A 24576-nucleotide genomic window follows, 5' to 3' on the forward strand; every position below is an offset into this window, starting at 1 on the left:
CGCGCACCAAACACCACCGCCACCTGCGTGAGGCCCAGCGGGCACAGCGTCTATATTCGCACTTTCGCCACGGACGCAGCCGAGAGACCCACGGGGCCAAGGACAGCAGCTTCGCCTCGGCTGGCGCCCTATTAGGCTCAGGAGTCGCGGCCCAGGGAGCCTGGGTATTGGCCGCATCCCCCGGAGAGTGGACTTCACGACTATCCAGCTGCTCTGGCTTAGGGTCCTTGACGAATCGGCTGCGACGAAAGCAGCGACTAGTCCCTGAGGAAAAGGGGGCGGGGCGGAGGGGAGGAGGCCAGCCAGAGCTTGAGAGATTTGAGTGGCGCGTTGAACAGGCGCAGATTCGTCAGGCGGGCGGGGCGAATTTGTAGACTGGATGCGCGCTTCTTGGCTCCTCTTCCCTACCCCTTCCTCGCACGGCGGAGGTATAAGAAGCTGCAGATTCGCCACAAGTCCTAGCCTCAGCTGTCGCTTTTCTTCACCCGTCTCGGTGGAGTCGAGAAAATAATGTCAAGCTGGCCAAGCCCTGTTGGCAAAGTCAGCCACTTTCTCTGGATCTTTCTTACTAGCGCAACTGAGGGGACTGCCCCATTCCGACCCACGGGAAGTGGCTCCGGCTCAAAGCTCCTCTCGCAGTCAGAAGAGAATTTTCGGCCGAGTGTGGCGGGGCGCGAGTAATCCTGAGGAGCTGGCCTAGCGAATCTGCGAGTGCTGTGGGCGGGGCCAGGACGTCGTCAGCGCGTGCGGAGCCGGGCTTCGCGGGGGCGCTTCCTGGAGGACCCACCGAAACCCGGGCTGGCTGGGAGGGGCGACCGTGAGGTGGAAAAATACTACTAAGAGCGGTGACTCAGTCTGTTTGGCGCCTCACGTAACGCAGGGTGCGTGTACCTCCCGTTATCGCCCCGGGCCTCTAGCTGCGTGAGGCGCCCATTTGGCAGATGAAGAGACTGAGGCCTGCCGCGGATGCACCTTATTGCCCGTCCGTACTCGCCCCACCATTGATGATTAAATCCGAGACTGTTTCTCTGATCAGCCTGGTGGGACCTAAAGGCCCTTGAACGGATCGTGTTAAAAAAAAAGAAAAGAAAAGAAAAAAAGCTAGGGCCTAGTAAGGTGGGCTGCTCGAGCCTCCTGGCATCAGGGCCCCGTTGCCTGCCCTTCTCAGCTGGGCGCCCCCCACCCTGTGCTTCCGCGGGTCCACCGCTGGAGGGCAGCAGCAGCAGAGACGGACAGACACTTGGGACTCAGGCATCAGGTCTCAGTCTGGGACTCAAACATCCTGGTCGGCCAGGAGGCCCTGAAGCTGAGCTGAGGATGTCTGGGTTCCAGACTACGTCAGTCCCTTGCTCTACGACCTTGGGCGAGTCATTCACCTCAGAGCTTCAAACTTCATCAGAAAACGGCTGTATATTTCTGTCACACAGGACTGTTGGCAACAACAGAACAGTGCAGAAAAGCCCTGGAGGTGTGGAAAGATAGACTTGCCTAGTGGTAGTTATGAGGGTTAAATAACATATACTAGTATGTAGTAGCCACTCAAGAAACTTTAGCCTTGAAATGACTTACACTAAATCCTCAATGATAGAATCGTAGGCACAGGGACAACAGTGTAAAAGCCTTTAGCCTTGAAATAAGAGGCTCCACATTCAGAAGCTACCAGCCCTGTCCAAATGGGAAGAGGATCAAAGCTGGAAGCCACTCCCCCCACCCCAGGTACACATGCTTCCACATGACTCTTAGGAACATGTCACCTGATCCCCTTCACCCCATTCACAGCCACAGGGATATCTGTGAAATGCATTTTATTATATAAAACAAGGTGCATCAAAAATTCAGTGTCAGAATAGCTCTATAGTCCAGACCTCCCTTAAAACCTCACCCCAAGCCTTGTAAAGGAGTCAGGCTGGGCACATAAGGCCCTCAATAAATGAACCCTTTGCTGAACCCAGGAAGGTAGAACCAGATAAAGATGCATAAGTGTGGGCCTAGGGCAGAGGGGCAGGCACTTGAACCACCTCAATTAGGTTACTCCTAGGAAAAGGTGCACCTAAGCCTGGGGAAGAAATGTCCAGATCTCTCTCTACAGTAACTTAAGCAAGAATGTGAAACCCATCAAAATTTGGGGATGGGGAAAAGTTTCCTGAAAAATGCCAACCACAAATAGATTCTGCAAAAAGTAAAGCAAAAGTTGACTGCCTTCTGTGACAGCTGGGTGGGCATGGAACCTGACCTCCACATTCCGTATTGGACAAAGTCTAAGGGTCAGCACCAAAGGTCTGGCCAGGGTCTCCCTGCTTCCTCTCTACCTACCGCATGAACCTTGAACTGAGAACCTTCCACTTTCTCCCTTGATCTTCCCAAGCCAGGTATAAAATAGAACTTATAAGACCCATGGGATGGAATGACAAATCCATGGGAATGTGGGAGCTGACTCAAGGACCAGCCCAAAAGACCCTGGGACAGGAATCAGTCTCTACCTGGTCAGTTTCTACCTGAGAGTAGCCACAGGAAGTGGCTCCAGGCAGGGGCAGGGAAAGGGGTCCATAAAACCTGGAGCTTCTCCCAGACCCCTCAGGGAGGCAGTATTTGCAGCTTCCGCTAACACCAGCTTCACACAGCCTGCAGCTCCCCCTGCAGGCGACTCAGCTCCTCCAGTTCCTGTTTGTGGCGATCGGTCTTGTGTGCTACCAAAGAGCGGTAGAAATGCAGGGCAAAGGCTACAAACACTAGCCCCACAGGTACCATGATAGCTGTGGAGGCCATTGCTGCTTGCCAGCCCGGTCCATGGGCCCCACCACCCCCACACACTTGCTGGGGTGGGCAGGGCTCAGGTGACTCCACCTGTGATGGGGCTACAGAAACAGAGGATGGCTTGGAAGCTGGACTAAGAGAGGCAATAACTGGTGGCAGAGTCCCAGATACCTGGGAGGCAGGTCCCACAGGGGCTGGTGTGCCCAAGGGGGCCCCAATAGGTACGAACTTGACCCAGCCAACCAGGACAACTTCAGCAAGGAAGAGGAAGGTGCCCAAAGCAGTGGAGAAGCCCCAGGCCAGCTCCACGTAGCGGTGGAGTCGCTGGTGTGGAGACTGGTGGACAGAGTTGAGGTTGTGGATATTGCTAACAGCTTCAATGTGGGGCAGCAGACACGTGGAGACCATGAGAGCAAAGAGATGCACAGCCACTAGCACCGTGGTGCAGGCACTGAAGGCCACCAGCAGGCCTGGTGGGTATTCATGGTTGCTCTCCAGCTGTACCTCCACCATGGCCACCTGTGGGGATAAAAAAGGACAGATTAAATACCCACAAACTCTTCAACAATAAAGGTGGTTTTTGCTTGTTGACATACATCCCCAATGTGAAACTATCTGGCAGAAAGAAGGTACCCAGTCTGTTGAGTGAAAGGGTAGCTTGGTGAGGATCTGTCCTGTTCTGGGCCTGGTTTCCCTGCCTAGCTCTTGAAAGGCTGGATGGCATATTTCTGACAAGCTTACCCTGCTATAACATAGGAGTTAAAGAGCACATAATCTGGAACAGGACTGCTGGGTTCATTCTCAAGTGTACAAGTTGTATAATCTTGAGCAAGTGATGTAGCTTTTTCAATGCCTCCTTTCCTCACCTGAACAATGGGACTGATAACAGCATCTACCCGCCTTGTTGAGTTGTTGTGAAAAGTAAACAAGATATATATATGTGTGTGTGTGTAAGAATACATATGTGTGTGTATTTATGTGATTAGAGTTAACACTGAAGTTTAAGGTTAGAGTTTGCAGATTGGCATCTCATGAGCCTAAATCACCTTGCAGGCATGTTTTGCTAGGTTCATACAGGGCAAGCTGCCAATTTTTTAAATTTAAGTTTCATGTAAATATCCCCATTTCTGGGCCTCCCTGGTGGCACAAAGGGTTAAGGCTCAGTACTATGAAGCTATCAGCAGCTACTGCAACATGAATCGGACTCACAGCCAGGGAGCTGACACACATGGCGCAGCAGACCTCTCCTGTCTCACCTGCTGCTCCCCTCAGCAGTGTATTTCAGTCTATCCACCTGTTCTGCTCCCCACTGTCTCTGGTGAATTCTCTTCCCCCCCCACACACACATTTGGCCTATACTCCAATTCTTGTATATATAAATAAATCTTTTTTAAAAATCCCTATTTCCAGATCCTCTTAAAAACGTGGACTATCTGGTTATACCAGGCCCATATTCTTGGACCTCAAGCAACTATCAGCTAGAGTTTAGTTTATGGCTGCTTCCTTTTGAGTGGTCTCAGGATCTGATAGCCACAGTCCCCACCTAGTGACCTTGGCTTCTATATTACCTGCCTGACCTTTATAAACATTAAACATTTGAGTTGATGATCCTGTCCTAGGCTTGTATAAATTTGGACTTAGAGCCAGAATGCCTAAGTTCAAATCCTGCCATTTACTTGCTGTGAGACACAGGCAAATGTCTTAACATCTCTGATCCTTAGTTTCCTCATCTATAAAATGATCACAGTAGTGGTACCTACTTCATAGGGTAACAGCAAGATGATGCACAGAAAAGCCCTTAGTACAGTGCCTTGTACTTAGGTGACAATACAGTATGATTTGTATGACATTATTGTAACCCAGGCCACCTCGATTCCAGAATCTGGATCTTTCCCTGTACCTGATTCTTGCAGGCTCCATTAGATTGCTCTGGGGCTAGAGAAAGGAGGAAAGTGTAGAGCCTGGGGGGTAGTGGTAGGAAGCCAAGGCTGTGTATTTTAGGAAATTGGGCCATAGTGGTGTGTTAGCAGGTGCTTTTTCCACAGACAGGGATCTAGGCCAGGCCTAGTCCTGGTTTCTCACAGAGCCTGATCCAGCCTGTACTCCCCTGGCAGGACTGAAGCCAGTTATACCCCCACAAGCTACTCATCTGGCCTCTTGATCCTGCAGAGAAGGTCCTGGCCCTTAAGCTGTCACCCCAGCAACCTGCAAGTCCAACTTGCAGGTCGGATTGTCCCCTTGGGAACAGGCTGGACCATGAGTCAGGATGGGTGGGGGGAACCTCCCTCAGAAAGATGCATGGGGTTACTTCTTTTCCTCTGCAGACTGCACAGTTGAGAGAAAGCCAACCTCCTTTTCTAGACAAGCCCATGTCAGAAAGGATGGGCAGCCTGAGGATCCTAGGCCCCCATGTGTAAAACCACAAGCCTAGCATGACCCTTAGTGATAAGACTTCCCCTTTCACCATTCTAATACAGAGGTCATTAGAAGGGTAGGACTAACCAGATGGCCTGATATTATACTCCTTCTATCTCCATCTTGATCCCCTTCTCCCCCCACACACATAGATAGATGTTCCTATGAGGACCCCTCCAACCGGCTTTTTCCTTCCTGTGCTAATGATCCAGTCTCCACCAAACACTGACTTGTGTTTGGCCCTCTCGTGGGTTCCTTCTGTTGAATTACACTGCTTTTGGAACTTGCAAAACTATCTTTCATTTCTCTACCCCCATGAGCTAGGACACAGGCCGGGTCCTAGTTCACTCTATATCCTTCATCTGCTGAATGCTCTTGGCAGAACCATTGCCCCATGCTGGGTCTCAGTCTCCACACCTGTGCAACTAACAGGCAGTCTGATCCATCGCTGATGTTTCACTTTGACATGCTTCCATCTAGGGTTTGATAACAAAAATCACAGCTCCTCCTGAGGCGGGTACTTGGCAGGGTAGAGGGCACACCTGCATGATAATTTCCTACTGTCCTGCGAGGGGCAGAGGTCTGTTCAGGGTCACACAGTTGGCCATAACCAGGGAGGAGCTAGGACTGTGTCCACTGACTCTTCAACTTGGAACCTCCCTCAGCCCCACTTCCTGTGAAGCCTCTGTGGGGACGCTGGCTGGCAGCATCCTCCCACACCTACAGCTTTATCAGCGCAGGAATCACGAATCAACTTCCTAATCATCTTCCTTTCCCACGGCTTCCTCCTAGGCATCCTTTTTTTCTCAATGAAGCACCCCTGTGCCTGCTGGGAACTAGCCAACCTCCCTGCTATGAGCCCATCTTCAGCAGAGATCCCGCAGTCGATCCTCCCTGAACCGCTCCTCCTTAGCTCTTTCCATACAGCCGCCACCAAACAGGAATTTGTGCTTCACTCTCTCCTGGGTTCACTCATGTTGAACTACACTCTTGGACTTTGGAAACGTTATCTCCCTTGATTTGTACCCCATGCCACCTGTGGGCTGTGGTTATCCTAAGACCCAGTTTATGCTGGGTGTCCATGTACACACACCACCGACTCCGGTAGTCCCTTGGGACCTTGTTGTTGCCCTTCCCCCGCTCCACCCGCCGCTCCACCCGCCCCGGGTACCCATTAACTTCACCCACGACCCTTTCTCCCCACCACCCCACCACCCCGCACGTGCCCCTCCCTTCCCCTCACCATGGCGAAGCCCGACAGCAGGGCAGACGTGCGGCTGGAGGCTTTGAGCTTGGCCCGGCTGAGGTAGAGGCGGCGCCAGCTGAGAGCTCGCAACGAGTGCTGACTGGCCCCCATGAGGTCCAGGTAGCCGCGGTGCACGAACTCTCGGTATGTGGCCGAGCCGGCGGGGCTCTCAGCCTCTGGGTTTAGCGGGGCCTGTTCGCCCGCGTCCCCCTCGCCGCCCTTCATCCTGTGGTCCACCCGGCGGGCTGGGCAGTCACGGCGGGGCTGGGTGGCCTCGAGGGCCCCAGGAGGGCCGGCTCAGGCAGGGGAAAGGCCCCATTCCCCGCGGGGCGAGCGGGGATGCGGGTGGCGGGCGCCCAGGAAGAGGCGGCCCGGGCCGAGCAGAAGAGCAGGCGTCTGCGGGGAGCCCTAGGGGCAGAAGCGGGACGGCAGAGGCCGAAACAGGAACTGGGGCGGAGGCGGGGCCCGGGCGGCCACATGATGGGGTGGAGCCGGGGGACCGTGGGCAGAAATCCCGAGGGACACCCCGCGACCCCAGGCCCTCTAGAACTTCATGCAGTTTCCCAGCCCAGCCTTGGCGGGGCTTGCTGGACCGAAGGCCAGTCCAATACAGCTGGACATCCCCAGTCCAGGCTCCCAAATCACTGCTCATAGCTAACTCGAGGAAGCTGAGCAGGACGTCCGACATCCTTGGTCCTGGGAAGCCTACGAGGTCCGCGCCTCCCACCCCTTCCCGACACGGGATGAGGCTCCGATCATCCCCGCCCTACCCCCAAGCCCCGCACGCCGAAGACACACACACACACGAACTCAGTGGCCCCGGCTGGAAGATTTTGACTTTTATAGCAAACCGTATTGTACAGACCCGGGGCCCAGGGGCCCAGCCCGGCTGGGTTCCCCACTAGTCCCCCGCCGGGCTGCCTCTTCCCCCTCCCCGAAGCGGTCCCATCCTCAACCCTCTCGCGATCCCCCAAGACCCCCTCCCCTCTGGCCTTTGGTCCGCCCAGTCCCTCCCCCCACCCGCGCACCTCCCTGTTACCTGAGGTATGTGGATAGATCCCCCCCTCCCCTACATGGTACAACCCGACTCCCCTGGGAGCCCTGGGCTGAGGGGTGGGGCCTGGCCCGGACCCCTCCCTGTGGCTCCCAAAACCCCGCCTCTGCCCTGGAGGAAGGGCAGGGAAGGACCAAGAGTCTGTTACTAAGTTCCCATGGTAACTAAGAGGGGCCTTCTCCAGCCTTAGCACTGGCTTTGGGAGGTGTCCATTGGCTGCTATTTCCATGGCAACCAGGAGTGGCAGTTCCCTGGGCAAATGGGATACAAGTTTCCATGACGATGAAAGAGTAGGAAGAGCCAAACTGGAGGAGTACCCTCTTCCCCATCATTGGGCTGGCACCCCACACCCCCAAGTCAGGAGGGGTGCAGCTGTTCAATACAGTAAAGCAACACAGAGCCTGGGTGGCACAGTCCAAACTGGGTGTCCACTGGTCCAGTCTCAGTTCAAGCTGGTCCCGACCCCTCACACTCCAGCTCCCCCAGGTCCGAGGTTCCCCCGGTTCAAGTAACACTTCAGTACAGATGAATGTTCAAGTATTGTGCAGGGAGGCAGGTAGGGGCTGGGGTACCCCTCACCACTCCCCTGGGCCGCTCTGAACAGCGGGTAGGCCCACGGCCCCCACTCCTAGCAATAGCTGCCATTGTCAGTGACTTTCAAGGAGTCAGGGTTGGGGGGGAGGAACTGAAATCTGGGGAGGGAGTAAGGAGAAGGGGTGACCCCCTGAGGGGTACTACTCCCCCACACCTGCTCTTTCCCCCCCACCTTCACTCAGCCCTGGCTTTCCCCTGGTTCCCCAAGTCCCCCACCTCTGACACCTGGATCCCCAAATTGCTCCTCTGTTTTCCCTTTTGGCCCCCCAACCCACCCACCCCCAACTCCAAGAATCTGGTCTTTGTTCCCTGAACCCTTGGTGTTCTGCTCTCTGCTCCCTCCCCCAGCCCATCCTTTACCTCCCCCAATCCCCTGGCTCCCAGTATCCTGTGTGCAGATACCCTTTCCCCATTTCCCTCCCTCAAACTTGCACCTTACCCCCCTCCCACCATCCCTTTGGCTCAGCACCCCCCAGTACCTCTGACCCATTCCCCCCAGGGGATGGACAATGAAGCAGGTAGAAGGGGGAGGAAATGGGAAGGAGACACCCCCAGAGATATCAGTGCAGGGGGTAGAGTGGGGGGAGGCTGGCTCGAGTCCCTGGGTGGGAATCCCAAGTCATAAAACTCAGAAATCCCAAGTCATGAGGTGGGTAACCTGGCCTCCTGGCAGGGGTGAAATGAAGACCCGAGGTCCAGGCTCCTGATGAGTCCTGGGGAAGGGTGGGGGCACCCAACTAGCTGTCCTTGAGAAGTAGCTTCTCCTCTGGGCAGCGGAAGGGACCAGGCGGCCCGGCAGCTGCCAGTCGGGCACAAGCTTCAGGTGAGAGCTGACGGCAGGAGCGCAGGTCCAGGCGGCGTAGGCGTGGGCAGCGGCGGAACAGCGGGAGGCAGTGGTCCGTGAGGCGGTGGCAACCTGGGGATGCAGCAGTGGTGGCTGAGACCAGGAAGGTCGAGTAGAGGGTAGGCCTGACCAGGGGAAGGTGCAGGCTAGCAGGCTGGACGGGGACCACGCTTACCAGCGAGATTGAGGTGTACCAGGGTCTCACGGAGTGGAGAGGTGGGGGCTGTGAGGAGGTGGACACTGGGGTCCCCGACATGGGCGCAGTGGCTCAGGTCCAGAGCACTCAGCTGAGGTGCGTGGCGCAGCAGGAGCCGCAGGGAGGCATCTGTCAGCTCCAGGCCTGCCAGGCGCAGCTCTGCTACCCCCTGCAGCCGCCCGCGGCTCTCCGTTTGCCCTGGGCAGGCAGGTATGAGGTTAGTGCTCCCAGCTACTCCTGTCTAGATTACCCCTGTCCCCACACTCATTCCTCACCGCCTCCCTAAACTTGCTCTCACGACAAGGGAGACCTCAACTTGCCCCTTCCGTGGGCCTTGTTTTCCAACATACCCACACAACCGAACCCCACCACCTACGTCCACTACTCATGCCGCCTTCTCAGTGAGACCTTCCCTGATTACCTCACTGGAGGCTAACAATCCACATACTTCGACCCCTTTCACATTACTTTTCTCCCCTTTTCTTACCATTTAACACACTCATTCTTCTCTTCTACGAGAATGTGAGTGTTCTTGCTCTCTCCCCAGCAACTGGGACACAGGAGTAACAGTCACTCGACATCCCTACCGCACTGCTGCTCCGGCTCCCCGCACCCCTCTCCGTGGCTGATCAGCAGTCACCATCTGGACCCTTTTCCCATTCCTGCCTGAACCTACCCTCACATCGTCACTCACTCCCATCTTACCTCTTCTTTCTGGTGTCCAACAAGAGCTGTTTTCAAATGGGACAACATCCCTTCACTACTAAAAACCCTCCAACTGTACCTCAAAGAAGTCAAATCCTGACTGAACACTTCTGGTTTGTGTAAGGTCTCATCCCTATTTCCGCTTCCAACTCTTCTCCCTTCTCTGTAAACACCCACGGAACAAGTGAGTGCTGGCCCTGAGTGGCGCTGCCAGAAGTGTCACCTATGCTTAATTTTCTGCCTGGTCTTGACTTTGGGTCTGACTTCAGAGGCTCCCTCTCCCCTTACCTCCATGGTAGACGAGCTCATGCCCTCCATCTACATATTCACAGTATATATTTTTATTTGCATCTGTCACAATCCCACGTGTGGTTTTCCCTCTTACTAAGTGCTATGGTGCACCAAGTCATTAACTGAACTCTCACTGTCTGTCTCTAGGTCAGTAGCTCTCGAACTAGAGACGCTTCCACAGCCCCAAGAGGGCTAGTTTAAGTGGCCACAGTGGGCCTGCACAGTTCACGGCCATCACTGCTGCTCCCTTCAGAGGAGGTGCTCCCATCATGCCACCACCCCATGACTTCTCTCATAGCTTGGCTTCTCCCAGAATTCCTACCATCCTCCTGTCCTAGGTCGTGTTTCATCACATAAAGTATCTCTCCCCTGGATGGCAGGGTCTATAACCTATTCATGCCTGTGCCCTCATTTCTGATCACAGGGCCCAGTGCACAGCAGGTAAGTGAGTCAATGAACAACGGCCAAGCAGGGCTTTCCTATTCAAACTCATGTGTTCTGTCCTCTCTTCAAATCCTTTAACACTCAACATGAGTCAGAGGAGTCTCTGGAAGCCTCACGCCCCCACCTTGCCCAACCCATTTGGCAAATGAGCCAGAAGAGGCCACACCTGGTTTGGTGTCTGGCGGAGGCAGCAGCAGCTCACGGAGCTGGGAGTCTTTAACATCCTCGATCCAGCGGAGGTCCAGGAGCCGCAGAGCTGGCAGTGGGGCTGAGCCCAGGGCAGAGACAGAGAGCCAGGAGCAGCCGGAGAGCACCAGCTCCTGCAGGCCTGCGGTGGGGGATGGGTCAGAAGGCGGAGCTAGGAGGATGCTGTGCCAAGTTTGTCCCCCTCTTCACCCTGTCCTCGCCTCCTCACCCCTCCCTACCTTGCAGTCTGTTCAGAAGCCACATGAGCTGCTTCTTGGAGACACCTGTCCAGCTGAGGTCTAGGGCCCGAGGTTGGCGACGAACCACACCGCTGAGCATAGGCGGGGTCAGTGACTTCCGCCTGCTCAGGTCCATTCTAGGCCACAGACGCTTGTCATAGCACCTGCCAGCCACAAGGAGGGGACAGAGACCTCAGTCCTCAGCTCTGGAGGAGCCCACAACCCTCCCCACAATCTAGCATTCCTCCCAGCTCTGACCTCCTCCCAGACGGTGTGGGCGTGACAGGCTATTCCTGGCCCCAGGCCAAGAGCACTGAGTTTGGGGGTCAATTCATTACTAACTCAATGCAAGACCCTGGGCAAGTCCATTCCTCCCACCAAGCCTCAAGAGGCCTCAGTTATAAAATGAAGTTAATGAGCTGCTGTAAGATCAAATGAGGTCATTAGTTTGTGGTACTTGCAGCTTATAAGGAATTTTGCCAAAGACACATAAACACCCTACACACTGCATTTGATGTTACACCAAAGGGATTTGTCAGCAGCCCTCGCCCCCAACCACGGGCTTTTCAAGTTATTCTCAGCTAAGTTATGGTGGTTCATGGGCAATTTCAACTCCTCTATTGATCTCCATCCTCGATCCACTTCTGCCCCATCCTGGTGGTCAACTGTCCAGGGTTTGACTGACAGCCCTACTACTTTCTCTCACTGATTATTATGTACCCACTGGAAAGTAAGCACCACCAGGCAGACCCCCAGGCCCAGTACATGCTGGATGCATGACAGGCCTCTGTGCCATCCAAGTAAGTGAACATCACCAGGCCACTGTCAGCTTCTTGAAGCACCCACTGAGCACCCCACAAGAGACTTCACTTGTTTGTTCACTGACTCAGTCATATGTGCTCAGAAGGCCTAGCAGGTCCCAAGTATTGCCAACACCTGGTTAAGAGTTAATATTCTTAGTTGGTTTGTTTATATTTATTACTAAGGGTAACATTCATGTGAAACCAAACTGGTTTAAGTGCAAAAAAAGGATGTCTTCTCCACAACTAGCAAGGATGTAGAGAAAAAGGAACTCTCCTGCACTGCTGGTGGGAATGCAAACTAGTACAACCACTATGGAAAACTGATTGGAGGTTTCTCAGACTGCTAAAAATGGAGCTTCCATATGACCCAGCAATCCCACTCCTAGGTATCTACCCAAAAGACACAAAAACACTGATTTAAAAAGAGGATGAATTTAAAGGTGAAGTCATATCTTATAGTAAGTGGGCAGCAAATGACTAGTTTGGGAATCATTGCTCAGGCCCAGGGCTCCTTCAAAATCGGGCTGGAACGATAGTAAGAGAAGGGCACCCCACAACCTCCCCACTGCTTTTGATAGTCTATCCAGCCAGGTGTTACTGTAACTTTAGGTTACCTCCTAAAACAGCTTCTGTTAAACAGGAACACACATTAAGCGTTCTGTCTCTGGTGAATCCTTACCCTGGAACCTCTGGCTTACACCTCAATACCTCTGGCTTACACCACAGTTCTTCCATGCATAAACAAATAAAGCTTTAAAAAAAAAAAAAATAGCAGCCAGTGGAGAGACCGTCTTTTGAAAACAGAAGGGTAGTCAGTGAACACTGTAAGGCATGCCTCAGAGCCCCTGTGCGGCATTATTGGGACCGCTGAGGCACAGGTACTTGAATCCAAATGACTTCACCCCGGCTCTTTCTACCTGCCATCACCACCATTTCTCCCTCTTCCAACATGCCAGTTTCTCCCTCTCCTAGTTCTGTCCATGAAACCACAAAACATTTGCAGATCTTGCCAATTCTAAAAAGAGGAAAAAACCGAAACACCCAACCTAACCCTCAACCTAGCTTCTGTCCCAAGTCCCGCGCTTTTCTCTTTCCAGTAGGTAAACTACCACTCCATCCAGAATCTCTCTGCCCACTTTGATTCCAGTCTTGACTACTAGCTCAGGTGCTGCCACCCCCACCTTGAAACCTTCCTGGATCTTCCAGGGCTAGAAGAAAACTCTTCCCCCTGGGGGCAGACAGAGGCTCCAGACTGCTGCTGTACCACACTCCACCTGCCTGTTCATAGATATAAAATGCTGTCTGGTATTAACCATTCCAAGTTTCCAAAGCTTAACTCCAGTGACTCCTCTTCCCAGAGGTCTCCCTGGCATTTTCTTGAGTAGAGCTAATTGGCCCCTTTGTCATTATGTGCCTAGGACACTGGGTTTAAACTCCCAGCGTGGCAGCCAATGGTTACTGAGCACCGTTCTGATGCTCAGTATCCAGGCTCCACAAGGCACAGGAACACAGTCCACAGTAACTGAGGCAAAGAGGGACATAACCATCCCAGCACTAAGAATGGGTCAGGGGACCCTCTCAGGGTGACAATGCCTGATCTGAAACTTATTTTTTAAAGATTTATTTATTTATGCATACAAGAACTGGGGTATAGGCCAGAGGTGCGGCGGGTGAGAGGATTCACCAGAGACAGAGTGGGGAGCAGGACAGGACAACTAACAAAGTACACTGCTGAGGGGAGCAGCAGGCGAGTCAGGAGAGGTCTGCCGCGCCATGTGGGTCATCTCCGGAGCCGGAGATGGAACTTGTGCTGCAGTGGCTGCGATAGCTTCATAGTGCTGTGCTTTAACCTACTGCGCTAACAGGGAGGGCCCTGATCTGAGACTTTTAAGGAATCAGTAGGTATTCCAGCAAAGGAGGGGAAGAAGAAAGTCTATGTTCCAGATGCGGAGGCATTAATATCCAGGCCCAGGACAGAGAGAAATCAGTCAGAGAGCTCTGGGAACCTCAAGCAGTGGAAACAAAGAAAATTTTGTCACATCACTGTCATGACGATGATGATGAATAGTACAATAAACAGCACTAAAAAGTAGTGTTGGCCCTCCCACGTGGTGCAACAGGTTAGGACGCAGCACTGCAAGCTGGCTACAGCCGCTTCTTCAACGCGAGTTCAATCCCTGCCCTGAAAGTGGCCCACATGGCGCGGCAGACCTCTCATATTTCGCCCTCTGCTCCCCTCAGCAGTGTACTTTGTCAATCTACCTGTTCTGCTCCCCTCTCTGTCTCTGGCAAATCCTCTCACCGCCCCTGTACCTCTGGCCTATACCCCAATTCTTGCATGCATAAATAAATAAATCATTTTTTAAAATGTAGTGTCTACTGGGCCTTCTTCCTATGCTGCAAGGTGTTAAAGCGCAGCACTATGAAGCTATCCACAGCCACTGCAGCGTGAGTTCGATCCCTGGCTGGTGTGTGTGTGAGTGAGAGACACACACACACGGCACAGCAGACCTCTCCTGTCTCACCCTTTGCTCCCCTCAGCAGTGGATTTCAGTAGATCCTCCTGTTCTGCTCTCCAGTATCTCTGATGAATTCTCTCGCCCCCTGCACCTCTGACCTATTCCTCAGTTCTTGTGTGCATAAATAAATAAATCTTTAATTTTAAAAAAAAGTAGTTTTTTTCCCAAAGGTTTTCTATGTGCCAAGTAATGTCCTATGTATTAATATTTAACTTCACATAAGCCCTAGGAGATAAACACTGTTAGTATCATCTCTATTTTAAACTTAAGGAAAATGAGGCCCAGAAAGATTAAGAAATTCATTCAAGGAGCCTCAGCTATTAAATGGCAGCAGAGGCAGGTTTAAACCAAGCTGTTCTGGATCAAGAGCTGAACTCTAAGTGGGAAGTGCAGCAGCGCAGGGTAGGGGTGCTATGTCAAGGTGGGCTGGACTGTGGTGGCCCAGAGCCCAGAGTGAGGAGGGTGAGCTGTGGAGTCTGAGTCGAAGCTCTGCCACCTACATGCTATCAGCAAGTCACTGACCCTCGCTGGGCCTTCACTTTCCACTCCATAAAATAGGGTAAAGACAGCACTTACTTCAGCTGCTTGCTCAAAGCTGAGGGGAGAGGCAGAACAGGGACAGAGTTTAGTGCCATCACTGGGGATTGTCCCTGTCCAGAAGTTTCCTATGACTGTGGGGGTTTCTGGTGAGTGGACAGAGTGGCAGACATGCTCTGTCTAAGCTGGGAATAACTATAGGCAGAGGCAGGAGTAACCCTTAAAGGCCAGGCATGATGTTCAAGTTCTCTAGCCCATTTACACTGTTCTTAGCTCTAGTCACCTCCCATCAAGTCATCACCCTACTAAGCCCTCCTCTTAAACCTCCCTCTTGCAGGGGTCCTCTGAGGATCAAGATGGCCCAACCCAAACTGTTACCTGCAAGGAGCTCACGGCCTCCTTAGCTCCAACCAAAGCCAGTTCTTCCCTCTCAGCTCTCTGGGCTCCCTGCGGCGCCACTGTCCCGCATCCATCCATCTGCAGCCTTACCCCTAACCGTGACTGGCCCTGACACTGTGTTCCAGTGTCTTGTTGCCCTCTGTCATGTCCTCCAAAGCTAACCCTCTTCCTGCAACTCCTTCATTCCTCCTCTGACCACCTTCGCTCCCCTCCATCTCAGAAGTCACTTCACCTCCCAGTTTCAAGAGAAAATGAAAGCCACCAGGCGGGAAAGCCCGCACCTTCCTGCACTCCCACAACTTCCCTCCAGTTCCACCCTCACAACATCTTCCCACACTCATTCAGACATGCTCACGTTCATTCATTCAACAAACATTTCTTCAGTGCTTCTGCATGCTAGGTGGGAGCTAGAGGCACAGCAGCCAACAGACGGCTCAAGTCCTTGCCTTGGAGCTGACATCCTGGTTTCGCACCCCCACCCCAGTGGCACAGCCAAGGATACCAAGGCCCCCTTCTAGCAAAATCTAACTGCCACTGCAGATCTTTGCTCTCCTGTGACCTTTCATCAGCATCCAACATGGCTCACCATTCACTCCTGCCCCCAATCTCCCCTTTAAGCACCCTCTCTTCTGAAACTGGTACCTGTAGCCTGAAAACTCCCAAACCTGTGCTCTTCTCTTGAGCATGACCTGAACACGCACCTGCTCCTCCAGGCTGGTCTCCATGCCTTTCTGACCTAACGTGGCAAATCTGAGTGCTTCACTTTCCTCTGAAATCTGCTCCTCCTCCAGCCTTTCTGCTTGGAGAACAGCACTGTGGCCCAGCAAAGCTCAGGGACCAGAAACTCAGTTGAGTCATCCTGCTGCTCCCGTCACTATTTAGTCACTGACTCCAATCATTCTGCTTCTTGAAAAGGTCTCAACTGCTCCCCATCCCCTCCGCCCCGGCTTCTGGGCCCAGGCCTGACAGAACTTCCTCCCTCGCCCCACTGTACCCCTCTCGGGTGCCTGCTAGGTCCTACCCTCATCCTCTCACCAAATGCCACCCTTTAATACAGTGCTTAGTGCCCGTCAGGTACTATGCTCAGTGCTCTGCAAGAAGCACTTTATTTATTCCACACAAAGTAAGTATTAATTTGAGCCTTACAGAGGAGACTGGGCATTGAGAGGAATAGTCATTTACTCATGGCCAGAGCCAGCGAGTCACACCTTATGAAACCCATGGGCACCAGACTCTGGGCCCAAGCTGGAAACCACTGTGCGGTTCAGCTTCTCGGCTTCATCCACTTTTGGTCGCAAGTGTCCCCTAGAGGCAGAAACCTTTAATTCCAGATCCCACATGCCAAGCACAGGGCTGTCCTTGAGGAAGAGCCCTCTAAGCATTTCCTCAGTTAATGTGGAGCAAGGGCCCCCCATGTTGTGGGCTGACTGGGAGGTCTTCAAAGAGCATAAATCTATGTTCTGACAAGTCTGTGCTTTCCTTTTTTTTTAAAAAGAATTATTTATGCATACAGGAGCTGGAGTATAGGCCAGAGGTGATGGGGGTGAGAGGATTCACCAGAGACAGAGTGGGGAACAGAGCAGGTAGATTGACTGAAATACACTGCTGAGGGGAATAGTGAGCAGGAGGGAAAGGTCTGCTGTACCATGTCGGTCAACTCCCTGGCCGGGGATTGAACTGGTGCTGCAGTGGCTACGGAGAGCTTCATAATGCAGTGCTTTAACCCGTTGTGCCAGCAGGGAGACCCACAAGTCTGTGCTTTCAGCCAATCTTTGCTACTGAGTGAATAATGGTGATTACAGTTAAGACACTGAGTAGTTTCTATTACCCAGGTACCATCTTCACTTCTTTACATACACGAGCTCACGAAAACCACCACCAAGTCAGGGCCTCCCCGGTGCACAAGGGGTTAAGTATCAGTTCTATGAAGATATTGGCAGCCACTGTACGAGTTTAATCTCCGGTCAGGAAGCTGACCCACAGGGCGCAGCAGGCCTCTCCTGTCTAGTCCACTGCTCCCCTCAGCAGTGTATTTCAGTCAGCCCATCTGCTCTGCTCCCCACTCTGTCTCTGGTGAGTCCCCTCTCCCCTACACCGCTGGTCTACATCCAAGCTCTTGAATGCATAAATAAATAAACCTTAAAAAAACAAAAAGATACCATCAACTGCTTTAGTTATCCTGGATTTACAGATTAAGTGAGGTGAAGCAATGTTAAAAACCTGACCCGGGCCCTCCTTGTGCACAAGGGGCTAAAGCACAGCATTATGAAGCTATGGCAGCCACTGCAGCATGAGCTCGATCCCTGGCCAGGGGGTTGACCCTGGTACAGCAGATCTCTCCTGACCTGCCCACTGCTCCCCTCGGCAGTATATTTCAGTCAATCTGTCTGTTCTGCTCCCACTCTGTCTCTGGTGAATCCTCTCACCTCCCTGCCCCTCCCCAGTTCTGTATGTGTAAACAAACAAACAAACAAACCCTGATGGCATATAGTTCATCAGAGGAAGATTAGATTCAACCATTAGCAATTTGTCTCCAGAGCCTGCACTCCCCTCCTGCTAGTGCTACAGCTTTCACAGAGAAGGACAGAGGAGGGGCGATCTGGCACCCCAGACCTCTTTCCAAAGAAAAAAGACTGGAGTTTAGGTTAAGCCATGAACTTGCACTGGGACTTCGGGTGTTCCTCATTTCCTGCTAGGGCTGCCAGTGAAGAAAAAATCAGCTAACTGTGGACTACTTAGTGGCCCAGTAAGAGCCTGGGAAAGAATCTGAACTGATTTATGTAATGAAGTATTTCTTGAATACCTACGCGGCCCCTTGTCCTGTGCTAGGAACATGAAGATAAAATAGCCACGGTATCTGCGCCATGCCGGCAAGTGCCGGGGCCAGGAGGATGGGCAGACGGAGGCTCCTCAGCACACAGAAGGCCTCCTCACCTCAGGGAGAGAACAGAGTGCCCCGGACTTGATGGGGGAGGATGGGTCAGGGGCAGGACCAAAGAAGGCCAGGAGCTTGGAAGGATGAGCCACATTTCCAAACAAAGTTCAAGAAGCAGTGGGGAGATGCGAGGAAGACTGGGCAGAGGGTGTTGGTGGCGGTTCCAGGCCATCGAGTCAGGAGAGCCAAGTCCCTGAGAGGACAGGGGCCACTCCGGCAAAAGGCTGCCTTCGTGTAAGCAGACCGGCAGTAGCCAGTCCCTGCAGCAGGGGAGACGATGCCTACGCGTAGCTGGTGCTTTGCTTGGCACATACTAAACTCGCTGATGACAGTTACTAGCAGCAAAGATCCTGGAACCAGAGTGCCTAGGTTCAAATTTTTGTTTCTACTGCTTCCTCTCCACATAACCTTGACCTCAGTTTCATCTGAAAAAGGGAGTAAGAGCACCTATCTCACAGGGTTGTCATGAGGTTGAACTACTCATCAATGGAAAGCAGCCTGTGCATAGGAATTGTGTAAGCATCACACCAGATATATACATACTACACTTGTTTTCAACACAAACACAAGGCCCAGAGACGAACAGGAACCTGCTGCTAGTCACACAGCCAATGAGGAGAGTGTAGCAATGGAACCCAGCCCAACCCCAGCCACTCACCAGCGGCTCCAAGTCCGGCAGACTCGCATACAAATGCACAGCTCTCGAGGGCCGAGGTGCTGGAAGACACGAAGCCAGGCGGCGCGGGGCAAAGGGTGGTCGGATCCAGCGGCCAAAGGCAGCGTGTCAGGCTCAGGGCTTCGAGGTGGAGGCCGCACCACATGCCGCTCCAGCTGTGGAGGCCTGGGCGGCGGGGCGGGGCCCAGGGGCCAGCTGAGGAGGGGCCCCCCACTGCCAGGGCGAACGGCCCGCCGACCCCCGCGGTTCTCCTTCTCGCCTGAGCTGCCCCGGGCTGGCCGTCGCCCATTCCGGGCCTCCCCAGGGGCCTCGTCCTCACTCAGCGATGTGCCAGACGAATCGGAGTCGGAGTCGGAGTCAGAGGAGGACGAGGATGTGTCAGGCACCCGCTCCAAGAGCTGGCACATCCGCTTGAAACGCTCTAGCTTCTCCCTCTGTGGTGATGGAGACGGCACTGCCGGGCCCTCAGCAGAGGCCAAAGGTGGCTTTGGTTTCTGCAGAGAAGACAGGGGAAGCTGTTCTAGGGCCTGGCACAACGCCTTCCCACCCTCCTGCACCTGAGGAATCACCAGGGTGAACAGCCCAGGGGACAGTCCTGAGCTGTAGCTCTGGCTCTGCTCTTGAGCAACGTGAGGCCTCAGTCAAATCATGCCCCTTTCTGGACATATGGAAACTCCAGTTTCCTTATCTGTCACATGGTGGTGTGATTCAAAGGACAAAAAGCCTGACAGGTTTCAACAGCTTAGGAATTTCCAAAAGCAGTGAAGTAGACAGAGAAGTTTAAAAATCTAGTTTTTGAACACTAGCTCAACTGTAAACACTCTGTGGGAAGTTCCCGTCTCATCATCTATGACATGGAAGCTGTACTAGATACTTCTAGGAAGAATGGCTAAGCTCTTGTGAGAATAACTGATTGTGTGGCTGCAGGCAAGTGTCACACACTCGCTGCTTCATTACACCCTCACAGTGCACCAGTGGAATGCAACTGGGGCACTCTTTTCAGATCTGAGGAATCTAAGACTGAAAGATGACAAGACCTACCCAAGGTTACAAAGTGACAAATGGCAGAGGCAAGCTCTTAACAGTCAGGCCAATGCTTGCCATTAGCATGTCAGTGCATAGTGACATATGAATTGCAGCTCTGCTGTGTGACTTTGGCAAGTCTTCCACCCTCTCTGGGCCTAGATAAATTTAAATCTAGGTAGACTTTATAATTTCAAAAACTTCATCTATTTTCAATAGATTTGAGTATTTCTGTGGGGTAGGTGGTAAGCAGTTACTATACATAACCATTTTACAAATGAGGAAACAAGGCTCAGAGCAGCTAAGTTGCCAATACCACATTGAGAGCCAACAATTGGGCAAGGATTTGAACTTGGTTTTTCTTCCTTTTAACTTTGGAAAGATGAGGCAATGGGTCAGATGATACCCCCAGGGTTTTGGTCCCAAACCCACTCTTCCCTCTACTCTTCCCAGGGGTCCAGATGCTCATTATGGTTAAGTGGGCCTAGGGCAGGACAAGATGAGCAGGAAGGTACAGATCTCTGTCTCCAGAATAGAGGGTGGGGCAAGGAAAGGTGGGAAGGGGAGGGAGGAGGTCCCCGGCACACCTCCCAGTTCTCGGGAGGGAGCCCAGGGTGGCAGGACGAGAAAGCCTGGCTTGGATTCAGAACCCTGGGGGGCAGAAGGCCTGGGCCGCCTGGGTCCGATCCTCGGAGGAGGCAGGCGTCTCCACCCACCTTCTTCAGGTGCCTCTCACGGCCTCCTTTCACCTACCAGGGCAAGAGGGAGATTTGGGGAGAGACCCCATTAGCCCCTCATTGTCCACAAAACTAAGATCCATGCCCTCCTCTTAGACTACATATCCCAGAAGCCCCCATCTCAGAGAGAACTCTGAGCATGCTCACCTTGCAACCAGTGTCTTGGCTCACTGAGCATGCTCTCATCTCCTCTTTCGTCCCCCTCAGGCCCTTTCCAGCCCCTCCTTCCTCCTCTGTAGCAGCTAATTTGAGCATGCTCTCTCCTCCTTCCCTAAAGCACCCAGGACTCCCAAAACTTCCCTGCCCAGTTCTGGTTGCCCCTCACCTGCACCTCTTTTCCACACTGAGCATGCTCCATCCTCCTCCCAATAACTTCTGACTCCATCTCCCAACAACCCTGGGAGAACCCACAGAGCACTGCATTCCAGGACCACCCTCCCCATAAACAACAGGACTACAGTTCCCAGAATCCCTCGGCTGTAACTAGCGTGCATGCTCCCTGGCTCACCTTTTTCCTTGGGGTAGGGGGCTCATTCCCTGCCTCCCTCTCCTTTCTTTTGGGGGGCCCAGGCACATCCTCTGGGGGGGGACCAGCAGGTAGAGGGCCCTTGCGCCTGGGTGGGGGTGGAGGAAGCGGCGGCTCCTCCGTCAGCTTCCATCCACTCCCCAGGCTGGCGCCCTCCTCGCCGTTGTCAGCCCTGCGGCGGCCTGGTCCCTCACCTGAATCCTGGGGAGATGGAAGCTGGGGGTGAGGTCCTGCACAGCTCCCCAACTTACCGCCAGCCCAGTGCCCAGGACTCAGCTCAACCCCTGCCCCTACCTTGCTCGTCCGGCCTTCCTGGGTACAGCGAGGGCATTCCCAGCAATTGGGGATCTCTGCGTTGATGACCCCCTCAGCCTTCCCCATCTGTAGGCAGAGGACAAGGAGTGGGTCCAGGGTGCCATTAAACCCAGAGGCTGTATCACTATCCCCGACTATCTGCCCACCCCAAATTCTAGAGCACCCAAAGGCCATCACCTTTAAGCAGCCAGGGTGGACGATCTCGTTGCAGATTGTACACTCCATGAGGCTCAAACCAAACTTCTCTTCCTCTCCCTCCACCGTGTCCTCCTTCCCAGCCTCCCCACACAAGAGGCACACAGCTGTGTGTGGGAGCACAGGCTGTTGGGGAAAAGGAAGTGTCAGAAACCCCAAAAGTAAACAATGAGGAAAAGACCCTTCCTTCTGGTGCTCCTGGCCAGCTGCTAGGTGAGGCTCCGAACCCATGGGCCAAAGTGTGTCAAACCTGAAGTTAGCTCTTGTTTGGCATTACGACCTTGAGTGACTGGCTGAACCCTTATATCTACTTCTCCATCTGTCAAACGGGGCTAGGAACTTTGTTAAGAATGAGAATGCCTGAGAGGCCATGGATACATAGTTAAGACTGTTGTGATGGCTGCAGCTGGCTCCAGAGCCTGTGTGACCCTGAAATTGTAGCTGGCTTTGGGAAGGGAGGGAGAACAGAGGAAAATATGAAGGGAATACTCAGGGAAAGCTGGAGGGATATGACAGCAGCTTGGGGCAACTCTGAGTTTGCTCAATGGGCAGCCCAAGGGTTGCTGGGGACCCCACAATGAAGCCCGTGTGGGCAAGACCCCTGAGAACACTCAAGGCAGCTTGCTGCTCCTAAGAAAACAGGTGCAGCCTTTGGACAATGTGACTTTGGGGAGGACAGTGGCAATACTGAGTCATACCAGGGATGCCAAAGTTGTGAAACATGCTCAAGGAAGTATCAGGTAGGGGAAGAAGGAGCAGTTAAGAGAGGCAAGGTTTGGGGACAAAGGAAGAGGGAAAAAGGGCTATGGGATGAAGAGACCAACCAGAAAGTATGGCTGCTAAAAAAAAAGGGGAGGTGGTGGTATAGGGAGGGGGACACATAGATGCCAGAGAAGGGGTGTGCCCACAACCCTACTAAGCTCAAAGGATGAGGAAGACCAGGGAGAAGCCCATGTTTCTCCAATACCTACTCTGTGCTGGGCCTTGTCAGCAGAAACATTCACATCTGTACTACTGTTTTATCTTTACAAATCAGTGAAGGCTTCACAGACAAGGTACCTCAAACTTCAAAGTGACTTGATCAAGGTCACACAAAGGTTAAATGTGGCCTCCGATCCAAGCCTACTCTGATGGTGAGAGAGGCCAAAGAAGGGTAAGAACTATCCACCAGGGCCAGCTCCTGGTAGGGAGGGATGTGAAGGGGCCTGAGCATTGCAAGGGCTCTGAAAGCTGGAAAAGCCTGAAGACAGACAGGGACTGGACTAGAGTCTTCTGCGTGCTGCGTGCCTGCCTGCCCCCACGTTGGTGCTGAGGTCAGAAGTGGGCCTGGTGTTCATTTCAACATACCAGTGAGTGAACATGTGAACCAAGGGCAGCTCTATGGTATGCTAGAAAGCAGGCACCACCCACCCCAGAAAGGCACATGGGCCAACTGGGGAAGGGTGCCCTGAGCCCCTAGGGTGCCCAATGTGGTGGGGGCAGAACTCACGGCAGTGCACTGCCGGAGCAGGCACGACTGCTTCATGCGCCCGGGCCCCCCGAACTTCTTCATGTCTCGGCAGAAGTGGCAGTCCCCGCACTCAGTTCGCACACAGGCCCGGCAGCGGCGGCAGCGGGTTCGGCGTCGGCGCGCTCCGGCCCCCGGCCCCCGGCTGCTCGACGACATTGGGGGCGTCAGCAACGCCGAGGGCTGTGGGTGAAGGATGGCAGGGTCAGGTGGGCCACTGGGGCCTTGGCCCCGGGAGGATCCTGGCAGCTGGCCCACTCCCAGGTAGCTAGTACTCGCCCTCCTGTCCCAGGCTACAGGGAGCAAGGAGGTCACTCCTGGGTGGGGGAGGACAGAGAACCACTCCCTCTACTCAAGACCTCGGTCCCAGTCCAAAACAGTTAAGTTGGCTCCTCTGAAAGCCCCAGAACTGGCTTCCTGACCCATTCCTCCTCTAAAACTTGCTCAGCACCTGCTTCCCTAGTCCAGGCTGGCCTCAGGGAGACAGAGCCCTTTCCACTGACATTTCCACATCAAAGGCCCTGGAGAGCTAGGCTATGGAGTTGGAGAGGTCCCGAAGATTCCCACTATCCCAATGTGCAGCACCCCTGCTTTTCCCAACCTAAACCTCACAAGATTCACCTCCAAGATATCAACAGATACCTGGGTGGGACCGCCACACCTTTCTTACTCCAACCTCTCTTCCCCCCCAAACACAGATATTCTCCCCAGATCTAATGGGATCGTTGTCCCCACCCTGCAGTCCCTAAAGATTCACCTTGCTGCTGCCCAACTTTCAAGGGCTGAGACCCTCCCGAGATGCTGTTTTGGAGTCACATCTCTGCTCCCCCAGCACCCTGCTCAGGTGAGCCTGGACACCTCCTAGATTTCCTTAGAGGAATTCTAGAATTCAGCCTGACATCTCCACAGAACTCAGGATGGGCTCAGTCCTACTTGTGGGTTCCCCCCACCCCCAGCTTCCCAGGCTGCTTTCCATCCCTAATTGTCTAGAATCCCTTGGGCTCCCCTTCCCATGGAAACCAGATCCTCTAAGATCCCAAACGACTCGGCAGGCCTGGAGGATCTCTTCATGGCCAGAATCTTACCCCTTTCCAGGGACTTCTAGACCTATCCAAGGGGGCTTGGGGGAGAAGGGCCCTCCAGCACTCCGGGGGAGGGGCCTGGAGGGCGGCGACTGCAGGCAGGGATGGGGGTCCGCGAGGGGAAGCAGGGTCTGGGAAGGAAGGCCAGTTCTCCAGGGCTGAGAGGTAACAGGAAGGAGGGCTGGAGATGAGGAGTTTGGAGCACAGAGAGGGTGAGGCTGGGGGCGGGGAAGGTGGAGAGAGGCCGGGCTGAGGATGAATGGGAGTGGAAGCTGCCCAGGTCTGGGGGTGAGGAGGAGCCGCATGAACCCACCTCACACGTGTCCCGGGAGCCATCTCTCCCTTCTCGGCAGC

The 24576-nt window shown here is 53.7% G+C and overlaps 3 protein-coding genes across 6 annotated transcripts in view; all 3 read right to left on the reverse strand.

The window, feature by feature from the left end:
- The window catches only part of SETD1A (SET domain containing 1A), a 21691-nt gene extending 21297 nt beyond the window's left edge, over window positions 1-394 (reverse strand). The window contains exon 1 of one of the 2 annotated variants that reach the window (XM_004691969.2): window positions 63-394. The gene's annotated coding sequence lies outside the window, so the exon portion shown is untranslated. Of the gene's footprint in view, window positions 1-23 lie in introns of both variants that reach the window. The other variant, XM_012731856.1, reaches the window with a different exon arrangement.
- Window positions 395-1797: 1403 nt separating this feature from the next.
- ORAI3 (ORAI calcium release-activated calcium modulator 3) lies at window positions 1798-6832 on the reverse strand. Its single transcript, XM_004691970.2, has 2 exons — window positions 6413-6832; window positions 1798-3273 (listed from the first exon to the last, which is right to left on the reverse strand). The coding sequence occupies exons 1-2, from the start codon at window positions 6638-6640 to the stop codon at window positions 2614-2616; spliced, it is 888 nt and encodes a 295-aa protein (XP_004692027.1). The 5' UTR covers window positions 6641-6832; the 3' UTR covers window positions 1798-2613.
- A 401-nt stretch (window positions 6833-7233) lies between these two features.
- FBXL19 (F-box and leucine-rich repeat protein 19) lies at window positions 7234-24570 on the reverse strand. Of its 3 annotated transcripts, none has more exons than XM_012732004.1 (11): window positions 24536-24570; window positions 23123-23323; window positions 21616-21759; window positions 21418-21504; window positions 21106-21324; window positions 20577-20609; window positions 18820-19331; window positions 10969-11132; window positions 10710-10871; window positions 9083-9301; window positions 7234-8979 (listed from the first exon to the last, which is right to left on the reverse strand). In XM_012732004.1, the coding sequence occupies exons 2-11, from the start codon at window positions 23297-23299 to the stop codon at window positions 8801-8803; spliced, it is 1896 nt and encodes a 631-aa protein (XP_012587458.1). In that variant the 5' UTR covers window positions 23300-23323; window positions 24536-24570; the 3' UTR covers window positions 7234-8800. The 3 variants fall into 3 exon arrangements, with proteins under 3 accessions (XP_012587458.1, XP_012587457.1, XP_012587459.1); XM_012732003.1 differs by having other exon boundaries at window positions 20448-20609; XM_012732005.1 differs by lacking the exons at window positions 20577-20609; window positions 21106-21324.
- Between the last annotated feature and the right edge of the window lie 6 nt (window positions 24571-24576).

The sequence above is a fragment of the Condylura cristata genome, unplaced genomic scaffold (genome assembly GCF_000260355.1).
Source record: "Condylura cristata isolate star-nosed mole 26May11 unplaced genomic scaffold, ConCri1.0 scaffold00032, whole genome shotgun sequence".
Lineage (NCBI taxonomy): Eukaryota > Metazoa > Chordata > Mammalia > Eulipotyphla > Talpidae > Condylura > Condylura cristata.